This window comes from Cyprinodon tularosa, unplaced genomic scaffold (genome assembly GCF_016077235.1).
Source record: "Cyprinodon tularosa strain WSP-4 unplaced genomic scaffold, ASM1607723v1 ctg28, whole genome shotgun sequence".
In the NCBI taxonomy this organism is placed as follows: Eukaryota; Metazoa; Chordata; class Actinopteri; order Cyprinodontiformes; family Cyprinodontidae; genus Cyprinodon; species Cyprinodon tularosa.
The window spans coordinates 1,075,804-1,101,487 of record NW_024038985.1 but is presented as its reverse complement, the minus strand read 5'-3'; the positions used below and the strand labels follow the sequence as shown (position 1 = coordinate 1,101,487).

The window sequence follows — 25,684 nt, the reverse complement described above, 5'->3', positions numbered from 1 at the left end:
AATGTCAAGAATATGGGCCTATATTTAAAAAAGGAGTTCTTTGTCATAACATGTAAGACAGTGCCAACTGTTGGAAGTTTCCTCTCTCCTTTCCCTTTGCATGTCTTTATGAAATAACTGAGTTGTGCTGCAACAGCAGTTGTGCAACATTTCAAAGGGGGAAGCGAAAAGGGAAGCGCCATCAGTTGCATGTGGCACCTGATCACCACACTATATCCCCCTCCTCCAAAAGCACACGCTAACTCAACAATAGTTGTGTAATTATTTTTTTTGTCCTATGTCAGCTAAGAGCTAAATCTGGGGGTGAGTCAGTGGTTCCTCCAGTAGCGACAAAGACCCCTTACTTTTGCTTATTGAGATACTTTCCTGTTGTTTTTTTTTCCTTTTGGAATTGTATTCTCTCAGCATTTAATCTCTTTCAGAGCATCTTTCTATGTTTTGTGTTATAAAACAGTGAAACTTAATTTGGACTCCATTTTGACTCTGCAGGCATGTATATCATTTAGACCATATATAACAAGACAAACAGCATGACTCCCCCATTACCCTGGTTGCCCTCGCTTTCCAAGCTAACAAGTTCTCCGTCTTGTGATCAAAGGGGCCTTAAGATTTATCCCTTTAATTTGGCACTGAAAATGGCTGATGGAGTCTATTACCAGGCAGAGGGGCCCCTCTGTTAGCACTTAGCCGGCTAACCGGAGCGACGGGCATCTGGCTGGGTGGCTGCCTGGCGGTGTGCACCCCAACTTCTTGAGCTCCTGCCTCTCCTCCCCTTTTTTGCCCTGCAGTGACCTCACACAGCTCCTTTCTCCTTGAAGCAAGGCACCATGCAGGCATTTCCCCCTAACCCAATAATTTATGTGCTTGTGCCACAAGCAGGGGCGTGCTCTGCACTAAAATCCCATCCCTGGCCCATTTAGCACACTTCTCTTGGCCTCCCAGAAGACTGGTTATGGTGCTCAATCACTGTCTGAAAGTCACAGTTATTACTTCTAACCATGCAAGTGTTAATCTAACTGACACTCTGTTGTTGTTACTCACTGCAGAGGGAAGTTATTAAAACATTTACTTTTTTTTTTTTCTTTAAAAAGGGGCACTAAGACAGTCCTGCAGCTATTTCAACAAAGACAACATCTTTTTGGCAACATTTGATCCAGGTCAGCAAATCCCAATATCATTGGAAAGTGTTGGCTTTACGTTTTGTGGCTTTGAAAAACAAAATATTTCAGGTGGCTTTTGTTTTCCTCTTAGTTTTGATTATTTCTCATTAATGCTAATTGCAACAAGACATTAAGACAAGTATATCATCAAAGGAACTGTGATCCTACTAGTCAGTTGGCATATAGTTTACATTGTATGCATGTGCAGTATATGCACTCATTTGGTGAAACCTTCTTTTGCATAAATTCTTGTGCAAGTTCAGTGTAGAATGGTGATAATTTGCTTTTGCTGATGTGCTTTATTTTCATTTCCCCCAACCTTTCATTAAAAACCCAGAACACACTCCTCTTACAATCAGATTCTGTGCATATAGCTCTGTATCCTCACCGTGGATGGAGCTGATGACTGTGCCAATTGTCATGTCAGCATTTTTTTAAGGATTGTGTAGCCATAACATACATTTTCAGTTAAAATTGCACAATATGCTCTATAATAGTAATCACTGCAAGATTAATGTGTGAAAGATCACACTTGCAAAGGAATGTTTTGTTGCAGTGTTTGGATTCTTGCTCTGGATCAGGGTAAGAGGTTAACTCGCAGCTTAAACTAATACCTCAGTTAACAGTTTAACTTCAACAGTCAAGGCTTTTCTGAACAAATAGGTTTTTAACTTTGACTTGAAAGAACTCAGGCTTTCAGCACTTTTAGGGAGTTTGTTCCTTTTAAATGGAGCATACGAACTAAATGCTGCTTCTCCATGTTTGGTTCTAGTTCTGGCTGGAACTAGAAGACCTGACTGGTCTGGTAGCTTGATACACTGACAACAAATCTGTTATGTATTGAGGTTCTGATCCATTCAGTGGTTCATAGACTAAAGGAAGGATTTTAAAGTCTATTCTCTGAGCTACAGGGAGCCAGTGGAAGCAATTCAGAGCCGGGCTGATGTGTTCTACTTTCTTAGTTCTAGTGAGGACACGGGCAGCAGCGTTACAGATCAGCTGCAGCTGTCTGATGGATTTTATATGCAACCTATGAAGACACTGTTTCAGTAATTAATCTGATAAAGATACATAAATTAAATACTTTTTTTAGCTCCCGCTTGAACATTAGTCCTTTAATCCTGGAGATGTTCTTCAGGTGATAAAAGGCTGACTTGGTAACAGCCTTTTTGTGCCCTTAAAGTTTCAGATCTGAGTCCATAATCACACCAAAATTTCGGCCATAATCAGTTTGATCAGCTGTGTGCTAATCTGGATCTCTCCTCTTTTCTTCCGAACATTATTTCCTCATTCTTGTTGTTTTTCAGTTGTAGAAAATGATGGAGCACCCATACGTTGATCTGCTCTACGCATCTAGCCAATGCACTGATGGGTTCATAGTCACCTGGTGACATTGTGATGTAAAGCTGTGTGTCGTCTGCATAGTTATGTTAACTGATCTGGTTGTTTACCAAGGAGAGCATATAGATATTGAATAGGAGGGGCCCCAGAAAGGGGCCTTGAGGAACACCGCATGTGACATTTCTGGTCCCTAATTTAAAGTTCCCTATTGAGACATAAAGTTACTGAAGTAAACAGATGAATCACATCCCTCTGCTCGAAATGAAAACTGAATATCTAATATTATTCAACTTTTTAATAAGTTAGTGATGAGCTGCTCTGGATACTTGCTCTCAATAACGAACGCTGATGAATAGTTGACCTACATTGTGTATTTACTTTGATGTAATCCATCAGTTTGATGGGACAGAGGTGAAGTTGCTCTCCTGTGGTCGTAAAAGTGTCCCACTTGTTTTCTACAAGGGCAGTCGATGGAATCGGATCAATATATGGAAAGAGTCCAGTGAACTTTTATCCAAGTAGCTGCAGCTCCTGGAAGATAAAAAAATAGACATACAGCAATGATGAATCAGATGCATCAGCAGCAACAAAGGCAGGTAGTGATGAAAGCAAATATGGCACTATAACGATGAAGCGATGAGGGAATCCGTGTCTATATCTGTGTTTCTTTCCTCCAAAGGTTAAGTGGATGCTTTTGCAAAGCTAATTCAACCATATGCTCATCTGTGCAGTTGACACTAGTTCACACTGCAAAGGGTCTCTTTTGAACATGCAGCCAAACCCAATTTTTCTCCACAGCTCAGCATTTAAAAAAAAAACTTTCCAAAACTGTAATGCATGCTGTGATATTGCGGATTAATCCGGGATTTTCAAGCTTTTTAGGTTGCATTACAGTGGCTCATGATCTAGTCACAATCACATGTGCACCATCCCGTCTTTTGCATAACTTGTTGCATAATGGCCGTGCCGGCTGGCACACTTTGTCATGTTACAGTGCGTGTCGTTTCTGCTTTTGGTGGAGCTTATTACAGTACAAGCCGTTCCCCAATGTCACCGTGGTTACAAAACCACACCAGTACATCTCTCTCCTACTTATTTTCTCTCTGTCATCTAAGAATTGGCTTCCTGTTTTCATTTCGTACTCTATCTCTCTTTCTCTCTCTCCCCTTTGTGGAGGTGTCGTAACCCAGGAGGCCGAGCCAAGAGCAAACCAAGGTCTAGTCGGGGGGAGATAGCTCTATGCTTGTAGTGGAAACACACACACACACAACATCCAGATGTAAAAAAAAAAAACTGTATGTATGTTTGCGTTGGTTTGATGTGTGATGTGTATGGCATGTATGGAGCTTGTTGCCAAGCCATAAAAAGTCATTTGTCTCAGTTTGATCTGATGTGCCCTTCAGCAGTGCCCTACATGGGTGTATATGTGGGCCTCCTGTTTCTTCTTTTATTGTTGTTTAGTTTATATAAAGTAAGCTGTGCGATGGCTGCGCACCCTTATATTCTTTCATAAACAGAAGCAACGGGTTGCTTCTGTTTATGAAGCAACCCGTAGTAGGAAAGTTGCCAGATATTATTTTGAACGTGCTTAGAGGTAAGCAGTGAAGATGTTACTTGAAACATTTTTGATTTACTATATGAAGGGAGATTAAAACGTCTGTATAGACCGAGTTTTTATACCATTATTATAAAGACCTTATGATGTCAAACATGGTATTAAATTTACATGCAAATTGAGACATTAGGAGATTATAAGATACCTGAAATATTGGGATCATGACATAAAGGAGATAAATATGGGGCAATGATGGAAGAAATCTTGAGATTGAGGTGGTGGTCCACCTTCTAGAACAACCCTAAATATACAACCAGAGATGCAAGATAATTAGTGATGCACTGATTAACTGGCCAGCTGGGCAATTGGCCCAGATTTCATTTTAGTTGATTGTCTTTTGGCTCAATCTTACAGCCAATCAACCAACCTTATCTACCTCTGCAAAGATCTGAAAATAAGCCACTTTCCTTGTTTTATATTTGAGTACATTACCTCCTGACATGTTAACAAGTCATTTTTTGCAAGTCCAAGTCAAGTCTCAAGTCTTGAGAGCTCAAGTCCAAGTCAAGTCTCAAGTCTTTAGAGCTCAAGTCAAGTCTCAAGTCTTGAGAGCTCAAGTCCAAGTCAAGTCTCAAGTCTTGAGAGCTCAAGTCCAAGTCAAGTCTCAAGTCTTTAGAGCTCAAGTCCAAGTCAAGTCTCAAGTCTTTAGAGCTCAAGTCCAAGTCAAGTTTCAAGTCTTTAGAGCTCAAGTCAAGTCTAAAGTCTTGAGAGCTCAAGTCCAAGTCAAGTCTCAAGTCTTTAGAGCTCAAGTCCATGTCAAGTCTCAAGTCTTTAGAGCTCAAGTCCAAGTCAAGTCTCAAGTCTTGAGAGCTCAAGTCAAGTCTCAAGTCTTTAGAGCTCAAGTCAAGTCTCAAGTCTTGAGAGCTCAAGTCCAAGTCAAGTCTCAAGTCTTTAGAGCTCAAGTCCAAGTCAAGTTTCAAGTCTTTAGAGCTCAAGTCAAGTCTAAAGTCTTGAGAGCTCAAGTCCAAGTCAAGTCTCAAGTCTTTAGAGCTCAAGTCCAAGTCAAGTTTCAAGTCTTTAGAGCTCAAGTCCAAGTCAAGTTTCAAGTCTTTAGAGCTCAAGTCAAGTCTAAAGTCTTGAGAGCTCAAGTCCAAGTCAAGTCTCAAGTCTTTAGAGCTCAAGTCCAAGTCAAGTCTCAAGTCTTGAGAGCTCAAGTCAAGTCTCAAGTCTTTAGAGCTCAAGTCAAGTCTCAAGTCTTGAGAGCTCAAGTCCAAGTCAAGTCTCAAGTCTTTAGAGCTCAAGTCCAAGTCAAGTTTCAAGTCTTTAGAGCTCAAGTCAAGTCTAAAGTCTTGAGAGCTCAAGTCCAAGTCAAGTCTCAAGTCTTTAGAGCTCAAGTCCAAGTCAAGTCTCAAGTCTTTAGAGCTCAAGTCCAAGTCAAGTTTCAAGTCTTTAGAGCTCAAGTCAAGTCTAAAGTCTTGAGAGCTCAAGTCCAAGTCAAGTCTCAAGTCTTTAGAGCTCAAGTCCAAGTCAAGTCTCAAGTCTTGAGAGCTCAAGTCAAGTCTCAAGTCTTTAGAGCTCAAGTCAAGTCTCAAGTCTTGAGAGCTCAAGTCCAAGTCAAGTCTCAAGTCTTGAGAGCTCAAGTCCAAGTCAAGTCTCAAGTCTTTAGAGCTCAAGTCTAAGTCAAGTTTCAAGTCTTTAGAGCTCAAGTCAAGTCTAAAGTCTTGAGAGCTCAAGTCCAAGTCAAGTCTCAAGTCTTTAGAGCTCAAGTCCAAGTCAAGTCTCAAGTCTTTAGAGCTCTGGTCCAAATCAAGTCTTAAGTCTAGAGTAGGCCTGTTGCAATATTAAATTAATCGCACAATAAATTCTAATCACATGATTAATAAAAATAAGTTCAATAATTTGCGTGCTTGCTTGTTTCTCCTTGTGTTTTCATCTCCTTCACTGAGACGGTATAGCTTAAAGGTCGCTATTATATCTATGGAATGATCATTATCTTGAACTGGTAAGTGAAAAATGCATGCTTATATGTCATGTAGTGTTGTCACGTAGCGTCAGTGACGTCAGTGCTACATGACTGTTTGACAGCCCCTCTGCCGTTTTTTTTTTTTAAACCTCTGCTGTGTGTGGGTAAGGCGAGCGGCGATCAGTCAAGTTAGTAAAACAAAAAACACTTACGGAAATCGCGAGTCTCGGTCGAGTCTGAAGTCCTTCAAATGCAAGTCTAAGTCGAGTCTGAAGTCATTAAATATGCCACTTAAGTGCGACTCGAGTACGAGTCACAAACTCGAGTCCCCACCTCTGCCTCCTGTGCAGTTAAAAATAATTACTGTTTCGCATAACAAGTTTGGAAATATTGAAGGTATATTGTGAGCTTATAAACATTTACCTTCAGCTATAGAAAATAAGAATAAAACGATATCTGTGAGTATCAGCAGATCATGATCATCCAGATAATTCTAATCTATGCCTGCCATAAATACTGGTTGGGATCAAATCAGAGGGGAGTATCTGTTCTACTCTACACAGCTGAGTAATATGTAAGCATGCAGAAGCGAATAGCACTCTTGTCTACATTTAGGTTAATGCTTAATCATCTTTATCAGGCTACTTCTGTTGTTGCTTTTAGAGCGTGTGTAGAAGAAACAGCTTTTCAGAACTCGTGTCTCAGGAAAGAGACGCCCACTGATAAAATGTACATATTCATGAAGTCCGAGTCTGACCAGTCTGAGGGCGGATAGAGGGATTTATCAAATTAATGACAACACATCCAATAAACAGTCAAATGTAAAATCAACTCCCTAAAAGTATACGTTTTTTAAAGCAAGTTATCAAAACAGAATGCAGATTCTCTGACAGATTAAATAGCGAGTTAACATGTAGAGCTTATGTAAAGCAAACAAGCTCTTATCCTGAATTAAGTATATTTTGTTTTTGGATTTCTTCTGCCAAACTACACATATATCAGCCTCAACAGACAGACATGGTTCCTTATTTATCCGCATCTGCTTATGCAGTTTGTTCGCATAAATTGCAAAGGTTATTATTGGTATTTTTATGTCAAAAAAAGGTGGAGAAAAAAACTGAATTTTCCTATGTATTTTTGATATTATGCTCCAGATTTTTAATTTTGAAATGCTCACTTATTTTCTGCCTTTTTCTTGCCGTCCAGCCGGAGAGAAGGCCATCGTCTGTGACCAGTGTGGTGCCCAGTTCCAGACTGAGGAATCCCTGGAGGCTCACCGGCAGATCCACACTGGTATGTAGGATATCAGACATGCTGTAAGGTAGACGTAGCATCACGGCTCCTGGACTGTGTTTCAAATAAGCAAAAAAAAAAAAGAAATCTTCATAAATTAGGATTCATGTTTACTACGTGAAGCTGTGATGTTTTTGGCTCATCCACCCTTCTGCAATCAACCTTTTTCTGACTAACCGCTGCCATGATTGACAGACAGATCGCATCATCTCGGATTAGTCCCACCCGTCCTAAGTCAAGACAGACCCAACACTAATCAACAAGCTGAGAAAACTTGGCAGGCCGACGTTGTTTATCAGCTCACGGCTCCGAACACAGGAAGACGAGAACGATCTAGGTGCCAAGATGTAAATAGGAAGAAGTAAATCCCTGTTCAGCAGATGTGTGGTTGGACCAGAGTGGTTTTTTATTACTGCTGACGAACTGCTTTAATTTTAAGAGTTGAATGTGTCAAATCTTTGCGGTAGATGTCCAGAGATTTGGGACTGTTTTAGATCATCCATGGTTTACCATGTAAAGAAGTGATAAAAACGTAGAAACACACATCATTTATATAGAAGATAATATAGTCTTATATAGACTAACTTTCCAATTTTGGCCCTATCTTTTTATACTTACTAATACCTGCAATTGGGTGTGTGGTCTTTTGTGCTTGAGGTTAGATGGGAATAATTTAGATCCTGATGAGGTCTAAGATCATTTATAGATCAAAGCTCTTTAACTGAGCTCCTTTTCAGTCTGAATATCCGCGTTTCAACATCCTTTCTCTTTATTTCTACTCTGTCACAAGAGGACTTAAAAACTGCTCGCAGCTGCAATACATCTGAAAAAAAATGTCCCCTCAGATGTACTTTACAAGAAAAATTAGGTTTTAGAATCATTTTAAAGCTTATGAAAAACGGCCTGTGCATTTGCATGTAAAGTAAGAGGAAAATTACTTACACATGACAGTTGGAGCATTAATATTCGTATATCAAAGATATGCAGACAAATGCAGCTCTCACGGAGGGAAAATATGAAACCATAAATATTTATAAGTGTCAAAAAAAAAAATCTTATTCATTAGAGGCGTTGTAATTAATTGAAACTGATCACATTTCTATCAGATAAAATATGTTGAGAGGTTTTTTTTTTCAAAATAAACACGTTTTCTATACAGCAAAATCATTAAGTAGACATTAACGTCAACAGTTATACCATGTTAGCTGTTTTGGCTCTGAATATTTTAGTGTGCCTTTTTTCTTTCTTTAGCCCTAACGTCCGCATTTGCAGTAACATGTTTTGCATTTAGGCAATGGTGATGCTTAAAGTGCTGCAGTACCCTTCATGTGGTGCACTTTTTGAAGCTGGAGTGTCAATTAGTGTTGCCAGTAGTGTAGAAATAATCTCTTATTACAGGCGCTAATTTCTGTCAACCATGTTTTCTGTCATTATAATCAGAATGAAGCAGTTAAATTTGCCATCCATCCAGCAAGAAGGTTCCGGGTTCAAATCCCGGCCCAGGATTGCATGGAGTTTGCGTGTTCTCCCTGAGCGTGCATGGGTTCCGGGTACTCCGGCTTCCTCCCTCAGTCCAAAAACATGACTATTGGGTTCTCTAATATTCTTCTTATGTATAAGTGTGTGTGTGAATGTTTGTTTGCCCTGTTCGTCTCTGTGTTGCCCTGCGATGCACTGGTGACCTGTCCAGGGTGGACCTCTCGCCCGTAGACAGCTGGAGATACTGGTGAGGGCACCCCTCGCGACCCCGCTTGAGATTATCATGATGGAAAATGGATGGATGGATGATAAATTATAAGCTTTTTCTACATAATAGAATAGGGTGACCATATTTTCATTTTGAAAAACCAGGACACCTTGGAGCGGGGGGCGGCGGTGGGGTATTTCTGTTCCCATATTAACAGTTGATTTATTAAAAATGCTTTTCAGTAAAAGTCAACAGCAATAACTCCAATAACAAATGATAATTTTATTCAAAATTTATATATTAAAAATGCTTAACAATTCCTGTAATGAATGAATAGCACAATGAAAGAAATAATGTCTCATCTAAACATCCCTCACTTAACAATAAAAGTTAACAATAACTCTCAACTCCCAATATGATGATACTCAGCCTCAGCAATGAACGAAATAATGTCTGTTCTGTAGGTTATTGGAGAAAATAAACAAATGAGCTAATTAACAAAAAATACCTCTTTTGTAGCAAAAATAACTCAAAATGTACCAAAAAACGAACAAACATATCAATAAACTATCTTTACTTCTGGTGTCCAAGTGGCTTTTCAGATCCCTTGCACCTCCATTGGACACCGAGACATATGTGCCTGCTTTGCACACTGTGCACAAGGCCTCCCGTTTGTCTCGACCCAGTCTGAAAGTGGGGAAACTCTTTTGTAAATCGTCGGTAAACATACATTTGCACTTTTGCATGTTGTTGGCGTACTGACAGCCACGCTATCTATATTCTGATTAAGAACAAGGCTGCCCGCACTGACGCGGCTCAGGGGTGACGTCACACGCAGCGTCGTGCGCAGCGCCCTAACGTCTGTAAATTTAATGGTCCAATGAAGGTAATTTAAAAAAACAGGACATTTCCTCACTTTCTAAAAAAAACCTGGGAGCCCGGGACAGGACGTGAAATACGAACATGTCCTGGGAAATACGGACGTTTGGTCACCCTATAATAGAACATAAAATGTTCCAGAGAGGTTGGCTTCCCCGGTTTTCTCTTCATGTTTTTGTTGTACATGGTGTCAACAGTAACGAAAGCTGCACTAGTCAGGCTCTCTTCAACAGCTATTCAGCTGGTTAATTTTTTTATTGATTTAAAGGTCCGCCTGGTAACTGTCAGTTAGAGCAAATCTGTGGATCTGTCAAAATGCAGATTTGAATCGTTTTTTCCGCTCTCAGTTTGGATTCAAGATATGATAAAATTTAGTCCCTTGCCATCTCCTTATATCGTTAGGTTTAATGCTCTTCTCTCTCCCTGGGCTTATGACTGAGGGGTTTCTTACTCTCTAGAAAGAAAGAACAAATCTTTTCTCTCCTGTCTCTGTTCTCTTTTCCCCGTGGAAACAATGCAGAGGTTCTTCTTCAACCTGTATCTTCTCTCAGACTTCTATTATTATGTGGCAGACAGGAAACCTGTGCTGTATAAAGTCTGGCAAAGCACCATAAAGTTCATAATCAGATATCTATTCTAGAATACTCCTTATCTAATTTAGATTATTTAAATGTAAGCAGTCTTTGTGAGATCTTGTAGAAAATTTCACATTTCACTCATCCACATGTGGACACTGTCCACTAAAGGGTACAGCAGATGAAAGGTCAGGTCATCTAACTACTCAATCAACATCCACATCTCTTAAACATGTCAAACAAAATCAGATGTGAGACAGACGCCCCTACCAGGCCAGAACCTTTCTATTGTTATTATCGTGTGTTTTAGTTCTCGGACCCTCAGGCTTCGTTTGCACATCCACACATATTCTCAAGACACTCCTCCTTATTCATTCAAAGGGGGACTCTGGTTTGTTGGAGGCAGGATTTAGGATCTACCCCTGAGGGGCTCGCCCTCAGCAAGCCAGCTTGTTGGAGGTAAAGAAGGGTTAAACGGGGCTAATGATTCAACAGCCATAACAGCGGAAAGGAGCACTCTAAATATAGGCATTTCAGTCTGGAACGAATGGCAGGGGTTGGTTTGGAGAGGAGGGGAGGGGGGGCTACAGCTTCAGCCATGTCTCCCTGCCAGACAACTACAGCAGCAGCAGTAATAGTATAGTAATCATCCGTGTGTTAAGCCCCTGCAAGGGCTCACACTTTGAGAAATGGGCCCTGGTAAAACATGACACGACGCTTTAACTGCTCTGCCTGATTCCCACTTTCAGTTCCTTGTTCTCTTAGACATTCCAGCCACTCCACTCTCTCATTCCCATGTGTTTGGCTCTGTGTCTAAATACCTGGTTCTGAAAAAACCACCTTCTCCAACATTTTCAGATGTTGTTAAAACAGATTTTGCTTTCCCAGTTACTCTGTTTCCCATCACTTCCAGCACCGCTACCAAATAGAACCCCTCTGCAGCAGGATGCTTTGTTTCCTATATTTATTTTCAAGTTACAAAGGTAAAAATAAAAAATAACTAATACAAATGTTTAATTTAGTTCTGCATAAAGTCTGTGCTATGATTTAGGCCAGGGGTCTACAACCTTTAATAACCAAAGACCAGTTTTTCCCCCCTGAGTCCAACCAAGTAAAAGTTTTTTTAGAGCCGCAAAATGAAAAATATATATATATATTTTTTTAATCTTGTATAGGAAATGAGTTGCCATTTTTAACAACAATTCATGTATTTTTTAGCTTTTAAAATAATGTTAAAACGCATAATTTCCAAGCTAATTCAAAGAAAAATGTCTCTTAAAACATATTTCTGGTTCTTTTAATCTCATTCTTTTCCATCTTATAAAAAAAGACTAAAGCTATTAACATTGGTATCTATTATAGTACATTATTTTGCTCTTTATATAAATTTTAGCCACGATTAAGAGTCACTAGAGAGGGTCCAAAGAGCCACATGTGGCTCTGGAGCCGAAGTTTGCTGACCTTTGATTTAGGGTTAGCAGACTACATGTTTTTTTTGTGAGCATGTGTTAAATATTTTATATGGTGACATTCAAGGGGTAAGTTTCATTCATCCGGTGAGCTAAACGGTGTTCTGAGGGTCGACTCCCTTTTAGCCAGCTGGCCTGTTTCCAGGATTGACACATAAAACGACTAGCGGCGTACAGCAAGCGGCCTCTCTACTGTCTTTTTTTTATTTAAAGATGCTCCAAGCCTGTTTTCTGGCAGGTGCAAAATTTATGGGGGGTTTTTTCAGTCTGACCTATTGGCTCTGATTAAATTTTATAGACTTTTGCACAAATTACACAACATAGTTGTAATTGAACCTATATTAGCTATTAAAGCTTTAAATGTGTTTCTCTATTTTCTTTAGAGCAAAACATGTCTGTTTTTGAGCTCTTTTACCCTATTTCCTGTTCTCAGACTGGTTTCTTCTGGGTGATATATCGATTCCAAATCGTCCAGCAATAATCAAGCCTGGGTGTCCTAAATATTAATATATATATTATACAAATTTATGACCTTAGGATTCGAACAGCTCAAATGCTTCATAGAATACCAGCAGAAATCTAATGTTGCCTACTGGTCATGATTGTACGGAAGAGGATTAGGGCCACTGAAAAAAAAAAAAGTGATTGATTTTTTTTTATTTTATTTCAGTAAAGTATGGGAAAAAAGTCAGAATTCTGACTTTAATCTCAGAATTCTGACTTTAATGTCTGACTTTATTATTGGACTGAATTCTGACAATAAAAAAAGTCAGAATTCTGAGATTAAAGTCAGACTTCTGAGATTAAAGTCGGAATTCTGAGAAAAAAGTCGGAATTCTGAGATTAAAGTCAGAATTCTGAGAAAAAAAGTCAGAATTCTGAGAAAAAAGTCAGAACTCTGAGAAAAAAGTCAGAGTTCTGACTTTTTTCTGATACAAAACTGAAATAAAATTTAAAAATCTGTTACCTTTTTTTTTTTCCCCACTGGCCCTAATCCTCTTCCGTACGATTGTAACCTACAGTAAATTAGTTTTTTTTTTTTTATGAATATGTTGGGTTAAAAAAGTTATTCTGTCAGCATTAATGTTCTCAGAATTATTTTGTTTTTTTTCACAAATTTCTTATAGAAGCACTCGTTACATTTTGGTACACAAAATAAGCGACTGCTTTTTGGATAAGTCAAAAAAGAATTTTACTAAATTCTCTCTAAAGGGTTAAATCGTTGCTTTTGTAGAAACCATTTTTATGTATTCTTTGCATCAAACAGAAAGAGACCTTCCCTGACAGAACATAATTCAATTTGAACAAAGCAGTTTGACTTTTTCTATTTGATGCTGTAAACAGAACAAACAGCATTCTTAGTGAAAGATTCGTACAGTGCCCAGGACACACAAGAGGAGGAGTGTGGTTGAAGGAAGAGGGTAACTGTTGGCCATCAAAGCCAGATTTGATCTCTGGCAGCGTCTTGGCAGAGCTTCAGCTGTTGGCTAACGTTCCGTGATGACAATATTTGACCTCTGCGGCTGCCCCGCTCTCTCTCTGGCTCATCTGAATAGGAACTATTGTGGTATCTCCTCCGCTGGCCTGATCAGCTGCAGGCTGAATCAAACGCTGTTCCCCTCCTATTTCCTTAGACCTTCAGACACATTTGCCTGTACTCACCTCTAAATACCATTAACCACCTATAATGTAACGCTCTTGGAGAATGTGTGTACACAAACCTCTGTCAGATGTTTTTAGGGTGTTTCTGAATTTTTTGTTTGCAGCAAATAGTTCTTGTCTCATGTTTTTCCAGCTACGTTAGCTGGAGAATGAATATAAGAACTATTGTTTACAGTTTTCATTTTAATCCGTACACTGAAAGAAAAAACATTTTCAGGTAATGCAGCTCTTTTTTTTGTGTTATTCCAGTTTTGTTTTTCCTATATATTCCATTATTTCCAAGTTTTTCTGAAAAAAAAATCAGTATTTTTTCAGCTGTTACACCAGTTCTAATGTTTACCCATTTGCCTATTATACAGTAGCACGTTGTATTTTGCTACCAAAAAAAAAGATTATTACATTTATTCCCATGATAGTGGGCTGTGTTTATTTGTTCTCTTCTTCATTATTAGAATTGATTTGAAAAACAAATGAATTTGCAGAAAAATTTGCAAACCTATGTGCCAAAATAAAAAACTAAAAAAAACTAAATGATTAACCCTTTATATTCCTTCAAATATACAGAAAGAATCACTAATTAAATTAGAAAATTTACCTGACTAGAATATAACTGCATGTGTCCTAAACAAATATGCACAAAACATTTAATTAAGTAATTAATTTTATGTTTTTATGTTGCATAATATAACCAGATATACTTTGCATACTTAATAACTTTATTGTGCCTTATTCATTTATTATATAGAGTTTTTATTATAAATAAACTTTCCATGTAAATTCTCTATATATGCAACAATCATAAGATTTTTTTTTGTTTTGTTTTTTTTAGCAGAGATCTTTAATTCTCTCAATGCGATCTACTAGTTACGAGCATCGTTTATGAAATATTACTTTCTCTGTATTTTTTTGGTAGATGCAGGCATAACTCTCTTGTTATACATAACCAGTGAGGGATGAATAGGATAATAGTTACATTTAGAGCCTGAATTTAATTTTGAAAATTAGCTGGTTTGTTTGTGTCCATCATTTCCAGTTCAATCTTGGTTACAGAAACACAAAGTACTAATTAAGAAGGCCGATTTTTAGTAGGACAACTCTCAACAGAATGGACGAAAGACAAACTCCAGTTCAAATAGTTGCTGTGAAGTAAAATTAAATATGAATCAACACTTAAGTTTAACATTGAAAAATGATTTAAGGTAAAAGATGACATGGCCCAATTTCCAGAGAGAGAAGTACTTCCTTTTTTGTAAGGTTTTACTTTTTAATTTGTGGGAAATAAGACATTAAATAAAATATTATTTCCTTTAAACTGTCAGCAAAGGCTGGAATAAAGGAAGGAACTCTAAAGAACTGGTTATTATTAATGTCGTAGTCATAAATGCATTCTGTTTTTCCTTGATCCTGAGAGACTTGATAACAAGTGTTTGAATTTTTGCAAAAAAAATGGAATGAATATCGTAGTTAAGAATCATTTCCGTCTCTTTTGTCGTCTTATTGTTTTGTGTTTCCAAAGCTGTTTGAAAGTGAATTTTGTCCCATGCCGTGCTCGTTTTTTTAACGAGGCCACATCTAACATGTCATTTTCAGGCTGCTTTTTTCCAGTAAAGCCTCTCCCAGTTGATTTTTCTCTTTACTTCTGCCTTCGTCTCCGCAGCTCTGTCGGCTTGATTCATTTCTTTCTCTCCAGTAAATCGCTTTGGTTCCCTTCTATAATTTATAGCTCTTGCATTTTATTGGTAAACCCGCTGTGCACACATTCAGCTTGATTTAAGCTTTACTTGATGCTGCAAACCAAAAGGTCAGGAAACTTGCTCACAAACAAAACTGTAAGCAAGACTTTGAAGTTGAACATTTATTTTGCAAAATGCAAAAGAAATGCACATCTCGTTGTTAAATATTGCTGTAGTTAGTATCATACATATGCATTGGAAATCATCAAAAGCTTACTGAAAACTTGCTACTTAAATTGATGCAAAAACTTAAATATGTGTCGAGATTTTCCTTCATAATAAATTTAAGTGATTATTTATGTCCCTTTATGTTAAATTGTTTTCTGTTAGGGGAAACAAAAGGTTGGATTTCAAGATAAGTCGAGTAAAAAAGATTTATAATCCAAAACTGTAATGTTATGGCCGACAAAATCAGTGGGAAGATTAGACTTTGCTGTTTTAAAAACAATAAAATCTACCAGAATCAGTCTAAGTCACACGAGGTCAGTGCTAAGAAACTGGTTGTTCAGAGGGTTGTATGCATAATAATGGAGTCTTAAGTGGAAGAAAAAGGTGAACAAGATGTTTCCTGTGGCCGGACATCACACTTGAATTGTATTCACACTCAAAAACATTGAGGACACGAGCTACAGTACAGATGTTCTCTTGTTATTCCACTCCTAACCAGAATCATTAAAGACAACTTAGCAGTGTGTTGGAGGACTATTGGCCTTAAATAATGTTTTCAAAAAGTGAATTTTAAATTTAATTTGAAAATCAAGGCCCCGGAGTCTTGGGCAGGTGTACACAGAAGAAATACCAGCAGCTTTATATCGAGTGTGACATCTCCTCAGTGTGTGAGATTTAGAGCACATTTCATATGCTGCAGTTCGTCCACTGTGTTTCCTTAGGTCATAAGTCAACTGAACGATCCACCAGGTATTAAAAAACTTAATACCTCTCTTTAACACAAGGGTTTATGGTTAAGCTGATTACATTTTCCAGAAAGACCTGACAATGTTTCACACTGCCAAAGGTACCACACTGGAAAAAATCGAAATCTAGATAAGTCATTTTTTCTTAAAATAAGTGCATTTTTTCTTGGATTGAGGAGGTAAAAGAGACATTTTGCCAATGGAACAAAACAATTTACATTTAAAATAAAAAAACACAATTGCAATGTCTTATTTCCAGTGTATATTATCTAATTATCTTACTTTAAGAGTACAAAAACTAATTCCATTGGCAAACTATCTAATTTATTACTCAAATTAAGGTTAAATACACTTAATTTAAGAAATATTTACTTATTTCTAAATCGTTTTTCCAGTGCAAAAAATGGTGTTAGTGTGCTTGACTGGCCTCCAAACTGGCTTAATCGGAACCCCATAGAGAATCTACAGTAGTAGCCATTCAAAATTTTCCCCCGATAGGAGAATATTTGTACCAAAATATGCTTTTTTATGATTTGTGGACAGTAAGATCTAAAGAGAAGCGTTGTCTCCTGGTCAGACCCTGTAATTCAGTGAAAGGGAGGAGTCAGAGTAAAAGAAATGCATGCCTAGGAGAAGAAAAGGGAGTCACTCCAGTGGCTGGAAGTTTGAGGGCATTTCGCTAGGAGTTGGAGTGAAGTGGGCTGCCATTCGGCTGGCGTTTGACTGGGAAGGGAAGCCATTTAGAATGGCTGCTGCTGTATAGATACCTGTATTGTCAAGAGGATTAAGAGACACCAGGAGCAACAATGCGGATAACTCAAAGGTCGCTAAAAAAGCTACCTGGGCTATTGTTTAGCAGGACTGCTTTTGTGTGTTAAAAGTTCTTTTTAACAGACTGACTTATGAAGAAAACTTTCCAAAAAACAGACACAAAGTCAGTTTTTGAGTAAATCCTTATATGAATTTTACTTATTAAAACTATCCAATTGAAACCAACCTTTCCATGCTCATTGTACTCATTGGAATGCACATATTAATTAGGGAGCAGAGTTGTGATTTGCAGGGAAACCTGCACGTTCAGCTGCTGAATTAAGGCCACAGTGAGCAGTTTGCAGTTATCCAGCATGAACTGTGAGTAGCACTAGAAACAACAGGGACTGCATCTCCCATGTGACTAGTGTATAAATGAGTTTGGACTCCACAAGCCTCGGAAGAATTTGTTGTCTGACTTTTGGTGTTCCTGTTTATACATGACTCATCCCTGTGAATGCTCACTTACACACACACACACACACACACACACACACACACACATAGATTAATACGCTGGAGAAAATCCAAATGTAATAGACAGAGGAAAGCTCTTTCTCTCGTCTCTTTTTCCTCCTTTTCTAACTTTATCTCTCTTCGCCCTTTTGTTATTAAAATAAAGTCTTGTAAAGTAGAAAAAAAATATGCAAACCGTGGAGTGGCAATAGCGGGTTTAGCCAGTGGGAACACAGCGTGATTCCAGCAGGCCTCAACCGCAGAGTAAACACTTTCTTTTCTGAAGCCAGAAATACTTTGGCTCGAGAGAAGAAGAGAGGGAGTTCTGAAAAAGGAGGAAAAGAAGATGGGAGGGGAGACGGAGTACAAGAAAACTGTTGCGGTTAGACATAAGGAGCTCTTTCAGCCATATTACGTCCTCATTTTGCCTTTTCCCTCTTGGAAATTGTTCACACAAATAGTCTGGCAATTAAATAGCAACACACACAGTCAGACCGGTCATGTCACTCAAGCAAATTAGGCCAATGGCAGCGCTACACAGGGGTCACGTCAGAAGTGCCGATTGTCTCAATCACATTAGTCCAGCACTGGCATCTGTTTAGCATTTAGTTAATTGTGATGTTATTAAGTTGTCAGTGAGCATTAGGGCGGCGATAAGCAAAGCAAATATTCCTGCAGCCCAGACAGGCAGTGCTGTGCATGTGTTGCATTTGTACACAAAGGCAACAAACCCTAGTCATTGCAAAACGTTGATGTTACTGCCTTCAGTAAGCTTACTGATCAGAACAAAACGAGCGTCATAAAGTGAATTTTGGTGCAATTATGAGGCACTCCGGTTCAGTGGCGCTCTTTCCAGTCGAGGGCAGATGTGCATTAGCGTTATGACTTCTGATTACCAAAACGTTAGCATGTAGAGCTTCCTGTCGGTGTCATCTGCTAAGTCAAAATGCTGATTAGTGCTGTGCTCCTGCTTGTCGCTTCAGCATCCCTCCCATAATTGAGCAAGCTGTCCTCCGTCTGGGGGAGATTATCCGTCTGTGTGTCTGCGCCCCGGCTGTCAGAGAGCATTCTGGCAGCAGAACTGGATATACAAGGCCAAGACTTGCAGAGAAAGATTAGAATTATCAGTGCTGCTCAAACTGACACTAATCAACATTAGTGGTGTAATGTTTACTGAACAATACATTAAACGCATCATGAATAGACACTGGGTATAGACATTAGTTGCATATGGAGGTATGTAGCGGTTTCAAAAGCCATAATTTTGGTTTTTATGTCAAAAGATCTTATGAATCTATTTGTGAAATTAAGTACAAATTTATGCTGCTGAGCTACCCTCTGCATAAAATTCTCCCATTTGTTGATTTCTGTCAAATTTATTGTAAGAGTGAAAAATCCTTACCCTGCTAAGGAGGTTTTTCTTGCTGCCATTCCAATTTTGGCCTGGCTTCAGTTGGACCAAATGTCTCATATTTGACTGAAAAATACTTGATGCAGAAGAAATCTCATGCATAGCAGGAAACTGAGCCCAAATCTACAGCCTTTCTCCACCGTGCTTGAGAGGTGGTATGAGGTGTTTGTTCTTATTGGCTGTATTTCCTTTTCAAACAGACCTAGGGTTGTGTATTATCTAAAAACCTTTCTTCTTGGTTATAATTTACATATGGAAAAATAAGATAGAAGATGTTATTTTTAGTTGAAACTTACAAACATAAGACATGCTGCTAAACTCTTTTTTTTCTTTAACACTTCCAAACCGGCCATACTTCTGAGAGTGTGATAAAACTACTCTAAAGGTCAATAAATAATTCCCAGGAACAGGGAACTGGGTTCTCTTCCCCAAGCCTGCAAGAACAGCGTGACATCATTTTGTTCTTGTAATCCTGGTTGGGAAGTTCTTAAGTTATTCTTGACACATTTTCTTAATAGAACAAACCTTTCTTTTGTAGGGTCCAGGAAAAATGGAGGTTAGGTTCTGCACTAGCAGTAATTCTCCACTTTACATCTTGTGAAGACTGAAATTTTCTGGCAGGAGACTTTTTTGTTCTTTATCTTGGAACCTTAAGTAATAAAACAAAGTTATCTGTTTTTAATGAGCATTTATTTCACTTCAAATGCAGCGTATTTATTCTGAGATGATGATCTCTTGGGTTTTTGAGAATTGTATCTCATTCTTGAGGAGAATGAGGGCTAAGAAGTCCGCTCAGAAGATTAGTAGCTGTCTGGAAGGATTTTTACTTAAATAAATTTATTTTTTGTTCATAGATCTTTAACTAGATTTTCCTGCAATTTACATATTTTTTTCAAGTACTAGATTATTTCCAGATAATTATCTTTCAGGAAATTAAATATGCCAAGAGTACAGACTCAGAATTTCTCTCTACATTCGCTTTAATTTATTAGATGCAACTATTCCTCTGTAAACAAACACCCTTTTCTTGTCTCTTCCCTTCATTTCTTTATCCTTGGCTCTCCTTCTCTCTCTCTCTCTCTCTCACCTTCCAAACCAAGAAGAGTACAAGTGGTGGGAGACACTATCGCCAGCTAAATTAAATCAAGCAGCACTAGCCAGACTACAGTCACTTCTGCTGCTAACCTCCCCCCTTTTCCCTCCACAAACAAATTTTTCCCCAGATAAGATCTAAATGAGTTTTCCTAGGCGGAGGGAGATCCTCGCGTTGGCTGATAGATACCCAGCACAAGGGCTACAGTGTGACCAATGCTCTGTTGTAATCATCCACAGCCACTATAAGTGTTATGCACACCAGTGTGAATAGAGGATGTGCGGCTTGTGTGTAAATGAGATAAAACGTGTGAATAAACGTTGGCACTACCACATTTCCCTGCACCCGGCGTCACTCATTGAGAAATACCCAACTGGGGCTCTGTACCTTGGTGCCTCATTGCCGGGGCTTAATGTCAGGGTGGGCACGGCTGCTTTGAGGTATCGCCACAGGAAGCTAGGAACAACAGCATGTCAGAGAGGGGAGGTGGTATTCTTATAAGCTGGGTGGGATCCAACAGCAAATTGGGATGTCCTTGCAGCACAGCAACAGTTTGGCTGCAGGAGGATCCCCACATGGACTCATCATTGTAGTCCGAAGGCATCACCCTGCACATCCAGGGAGAGCAATAAAATGATGTGGTATGGGGCACTGGGTGGGGGTGGATTATAGACTCCCAGAGGGCTCTGCGATTCACAGGCCAGAAAATGGAAGACAGCAGGACACACTGCAAATCTGGCCAGCCAATATCCTCTATCCCCCATATCCCTCCTCCGACCCTGAGGATGTGTCTTAGCCTTGTGTCACAATGCAACCCCAGTGAGCGCGTCCCGTTTTCGGACAATCTTAACTCCCTTGGATGCCGCCATTCTCTCGTAGCATTTGCATGTCGGCCGCTGTGGCTTTGTTCGAGATCTGCCTGGTTAAGGGAGAGAAAGAATAGATAAGGAAAGAGACAGAGCAGAGTGGAAATCAGCATCCAGGGAATAAAAAGGCTGCTTTTGTCCTGAGGTTCCCTACTTTCAGATATCCCATCACATTATAACCTTGGTGAGGCGAGGACTTTGAATATAAAGGGGTTCGCCCAAGAGAGCAAAGCGAGAGAAAAAGAGACATGGAACATCGGAGCTACATTGACAATAGCTGAGGTTCTTTTGTCCACAGCATTATTTGAAGTAAATCTCCCTCTGTAATTAGATTGGAACTGTTTGTAGACATCTTAGGAGAGCACATCACATTTAAAAGCAGCAACATACAAGGGGCCTTTTAATTTACAGTGCAAATACCTTTCGATTAGCGTGAAGAGAGCAGGGGGGTGGCAGAGACTGAGCAAGAGGGACAATGGGCCAGTCTCTAAAGCTCTTTCTTTTCTCCTGTTGTTGTTTGAGAGAGGGAAGAGGCTCGAGCAGCTCTCCTGTGTTCCTTAATTGTAAAGCAAGGAGATTAGTAAAAGTGCCTCCACCTTTCACCCTAAACAAAGGTACCCTCGGATCCAGATGCCTGGCGACACAAGGTTTCACACCAGTAAGCTCAGCCACAGCCTTCCCAACACAAGCTCCTCAAGATACAGGTGTACCTTCAGTCTGAATATCATTAAAAAGGTCATTTATTGAGATAGTTTAAATAAATTACTTATTTGAATATAGCAAATTAATTCAATATGTCATTCAAGATTTTGTTTTTGTTGAGATTTTTACAGCATTAGCGGCTTATTTATTGTACAGTGGGTAGACAGGAAAGGGGTATGAGTGAGGGGGAGAGATATGTGGCAAAGGACCGCAGGCCGAATTCGAACCCGCGTCGGCCACGTCAAGGACTAGAGGGCTGTGTATACTCCCACAGCAGTGTGTCACTGTTAGCTTGTCGCAGGTCTGATGCAGATATTTTCGATTTATGCACAATTTTGAAGCGAAGGGACAATCACATACTAGCTAGGATTGTAGGTGTTCGAGTGTCGGTGGGACGAGCTTGTTCGCAGTCTACAACCCGTCATCCAACGTCAGACGACACACTGTTCACCCGTGAGAGTTCCCGAAAGACTGGCCGTGGCACCACGTGTTTTGGCTTCGGGTGCAAACCAACAGAGCTACAAACTAGCGTCCTGTACGGTGTCTGGCATAGTGTCCGAGGTGTGCCAGACATTGTGTACGGCACTACTGCCATTAGGTACCAAACAGGAAATACGCATAGTATAGAGACGATATGGAATTCATCAATCAGAGGCCTCCTTTCTTTCCTCCCTGTGACGCTTTCTGCTGTCTGTCTACTGTCTGCGTCACCTACAATTTTGGGGAGGTGCACCAGAGGAAGAGCGGGGGTGGAGGTGGGCGAGGATCGTATCTGCGTTAACTGCAATACACACGCAGACAACATGGTTTCTGAGCATAAACCAGGATTAAGGGCTTCGTAGATTGGTCTTGCATGCTAACTGCTGTGCCAGGAACTACGCCCTAGACTCAGCACTTCTTTTTGCATGGATCACCTCATCAGTGTGGCATTGTATTGAGATCAGCTTGTAGTTTTGCTGGGGTTTTTAAAAAACTGAGGCTATAACCTAGTGGCGGCCTTCAGCTTCTCCACCTTGTTGTATCGGTGAGTCTCATCATCCACTTGACTACACCTCATAGATTATCCATGGGGTATAGGTCCGGGCAGTTTACCCCTGATACCATGGTCATTAAAGCAGGTACTGTTACTTTTAGAAGTGTTTGCACATGGCGGCTTAAAAATGTAATTGTCTTCTCTGTAATGTTAGTGCTTTTGTGTTTTTTTCTCCACTAAACTTTGTATTTACTGTCGTGCATGCGACACCTTGTGAACAACCGTCTACTCTACAAGTGGCTTATCATGAAAACACCTCTAAAGTCTGTTCTTAGATCTATATTTTAACTAAATGTGTTTTAATCTCTAGCAATGCTTCTACAACCCTGTCCAAGCCTTTCCATGCCCCTGTGCAACTGACAGCATTCGTAATGGCTCCGAGCAGCCTCGCTAATGAAAATGGTCATTGGTCCTTACTCCAAGTCGGTCTCTCAGACTCGTATAAAAGTTAATGTACCCATGACAATGACATTCAGACGACCGTTTAGCTTTGGACAAATGCTGCGTTTCTTGGTGGCAGGAGCAGCTGGGCACGCAGAAATGTCCTTTTACACTGCGTGCATCTCAATCAAACGGCACTTAGCAGTGTCATATTGATTATGGGAGCTTAACCCCCGTCAATCTCTAATGGCTCATTTTGGCAGCATTCCTAAATGAATCGACCAAGGCTCAACAGGAGGGGGAAAAAACTGCTTCTTCTCTTTCATTGTGCCATTCATTTCCAGGATAAGATGGGTATGTTTATTATTCAGGGGACAAATGCAGGTTTGTGTTTTATATTTGTCTTCTTATGCTCAATAACAGGAATTGAAGTGTGGGGGGGGTGACATTTAGACCTAATTATTACCTCATTTAAATGCGATCAGCTCCCAGTTGATGAGAAACCTGAATTTATTGCTGAAGGTAATGAACTATAAGTAAGAGCTCAGAGTAAAAACTAAGAGGTTTTGATATCATTTTCTTTATAGCAGATATTTGTGCTTAATATCTATAAAGGTATATACTAAGGGGTTTTTTCTGTTAATATCAGAAAATTCAGGATGCCTGTTTTTTAAGAGTTTAGAAGCTCTCATTGGATCACCGTATCCTCTCTCTTGCTTCAGTTTTGAAGAGTTATCCAATAATAAATTATTTCAAATATTTATTGGCTTATTTTGATACAGTAGCAGCCATTGAAAATGGCCCTTCCCAATCAAACACCAGCCGAACGGCAGCCCTCTTCCCTAGCCTCGTGAGATCATCCTGATCTCGCAAGCTTTCAAGGTTTCACTCGCAGATCAGTCTGGAGACTCTCCGTTAAAGAAAATTTGGAGCCGTTCACCAAACGAACGTCCAATCAGCGTTGGCTTTGAGGCGGATTGAGGTGTGACGCAACGAGAAGCGCGACAGTTCAGTCTAAAGAACATGGCAGCTTCAGCCGATGAAACTAGCGTTAGCGTGGCTATCGAGCAAGTTTTATCGGAATTGCAGAGTATTTCTTCACTGAAAGAAGAGGAAAACACTGCTCTGGAGGCTTTTCTCAGAGGAAAACATGTTTTTGCTCTTCTCCCGACTGGTTTCGGCAAGAGTTTGATCTATCAATTGGCTCCTCTTCGTCGTCGCTCTGTTACGTTGATCTGATTGGTTTATTTGGCCCGTCTATCACCAACATAGGCCAACCAGCTAACCACTATTTTCGCCCCTTCCCAAAATTACTTCAACGGAAGGTTTCCAGATGGATATGCGGAGCAAATCCATCTGGCGGAGTCAGGTTACCTCTTCCCTGCAACTCCCAGCAAAATCCCCTCCAACTTCCAGCCACTGGAGTGACCCCCCTCCTTCTCCTGGGAGTGGATGCTTTTTTTTTATCTGATTCCACCTTTTCACTGAATTACAGGGTCTGACCACTAGAAGATGCTTCTCTTTAGATCTTAATGTCCAAAGGAACTTTAGGGGACCAGCCAAGTGCCCATCAAGGAAAATGGGGAAATTTTGAATGGCTACTTCTGTAAATATTTACGTAGCATTTGTCAAATACTCTGGGTTCCTGAGCAAAACCCTTAACCCCACACTGCAGTGGGCACCCCATGATTGCAGCCCACTGCTCCCCAAAGGGATGGGTTAAATGTAGAGGTAAATTTCTCCAATGTGAGATCAATAAAGTTCAATTATTATTATTATTGGTTATTTCCAACTAAACAGAACCAGACATGAACCACTCGAGAACAGAGATCTATTAAAAGTGAAGCAGTGTAGAAAATGTTAGCCAATTCTTGTTGTCATCATCTCCAGTAACTGGCACATTAGAACATGTTAGAGGATTAAGTCACAGCTGCTGTGGTTTTCTGAATGTGTGAAAAAGGTCTTACCCAGAAACTCAAACCACTATTTCCCTATTAAATTCTGAATTGCTTAACATATTTATGAAAGAACACATTTGAATTCAGAAAGCAAGGCTGAGCCATAAAGTTTACCCACAGGAAGTATTTAAATTATCTAAAGTTTATTCTTAACTTTACAGTGGTGTCTTTTTTTCTATGTTCAGTACTGTATGTCATCATCCACTGAATATTTTAAACATTTACTTTTTATTATTCATTTTCTTTATAGTTTATGATCAGATATAAGAGAATGTGAGTGTGTATTTTTATGCACATTACTGGATTTAAACACATTTTGTTTCCCTATCTATGATTCAATTGCAACATTTCAAATTTTGTAATTTGTTGAAATAAATGCTCCAAATTAACTCTTACTAATAAGTTATTACAAACCCCACAGTTTTTTGCATACAATGCTCCGTTGCAACCCAATAAAAACATTTTGTTTTAGTAAAGCTAAATTTAAAATGCACTTTGTAACTTTAACCAACCTAATGCCAAGATTTTGTCTAAGTATCCCTGCCTTTTTCATTTTTGTATATTTACTTGCCTAGGTTTTATAAAAAAAATAATAAATTTAGAAAAAATGTTCAAATATATATTTAGTTGATGATGATGCAACTTTGGGCTTACTTTTACACACAGTTACAACTACATTTGGTATTACAATATTTTTCTTGTAGCAGCATTAATCCTATTTGAAAATGTAAATGATCATTATT

The 25,684-nt window shown here is 39.4% G+C and overlaps 1 protein-coding gene across 2 annotated transcripts in view; it reads left to right on the top strand.

The window, feature by feature from the left end:
- Positions 1-25,684, top strand: part of zbtb16a (zinc finger and BTB domain containing 16a) — a 211,258-nt gene that overhangs the window by 118,387 nt on the left and 67,187 nt on the right. For both annotated transcript variants that reach the window (XM_038290362.1, XM_038290363.1), the window contains one exon: positions 7,226-7,312. In XM_038290362.1, the coding sequence (XP_038146290.1) occupies positions 7,226-7,312 (87 nt within the window). The remainder of the gene's footprint in view (positions 1-7,225; positions 7,313-25,684) is intronic.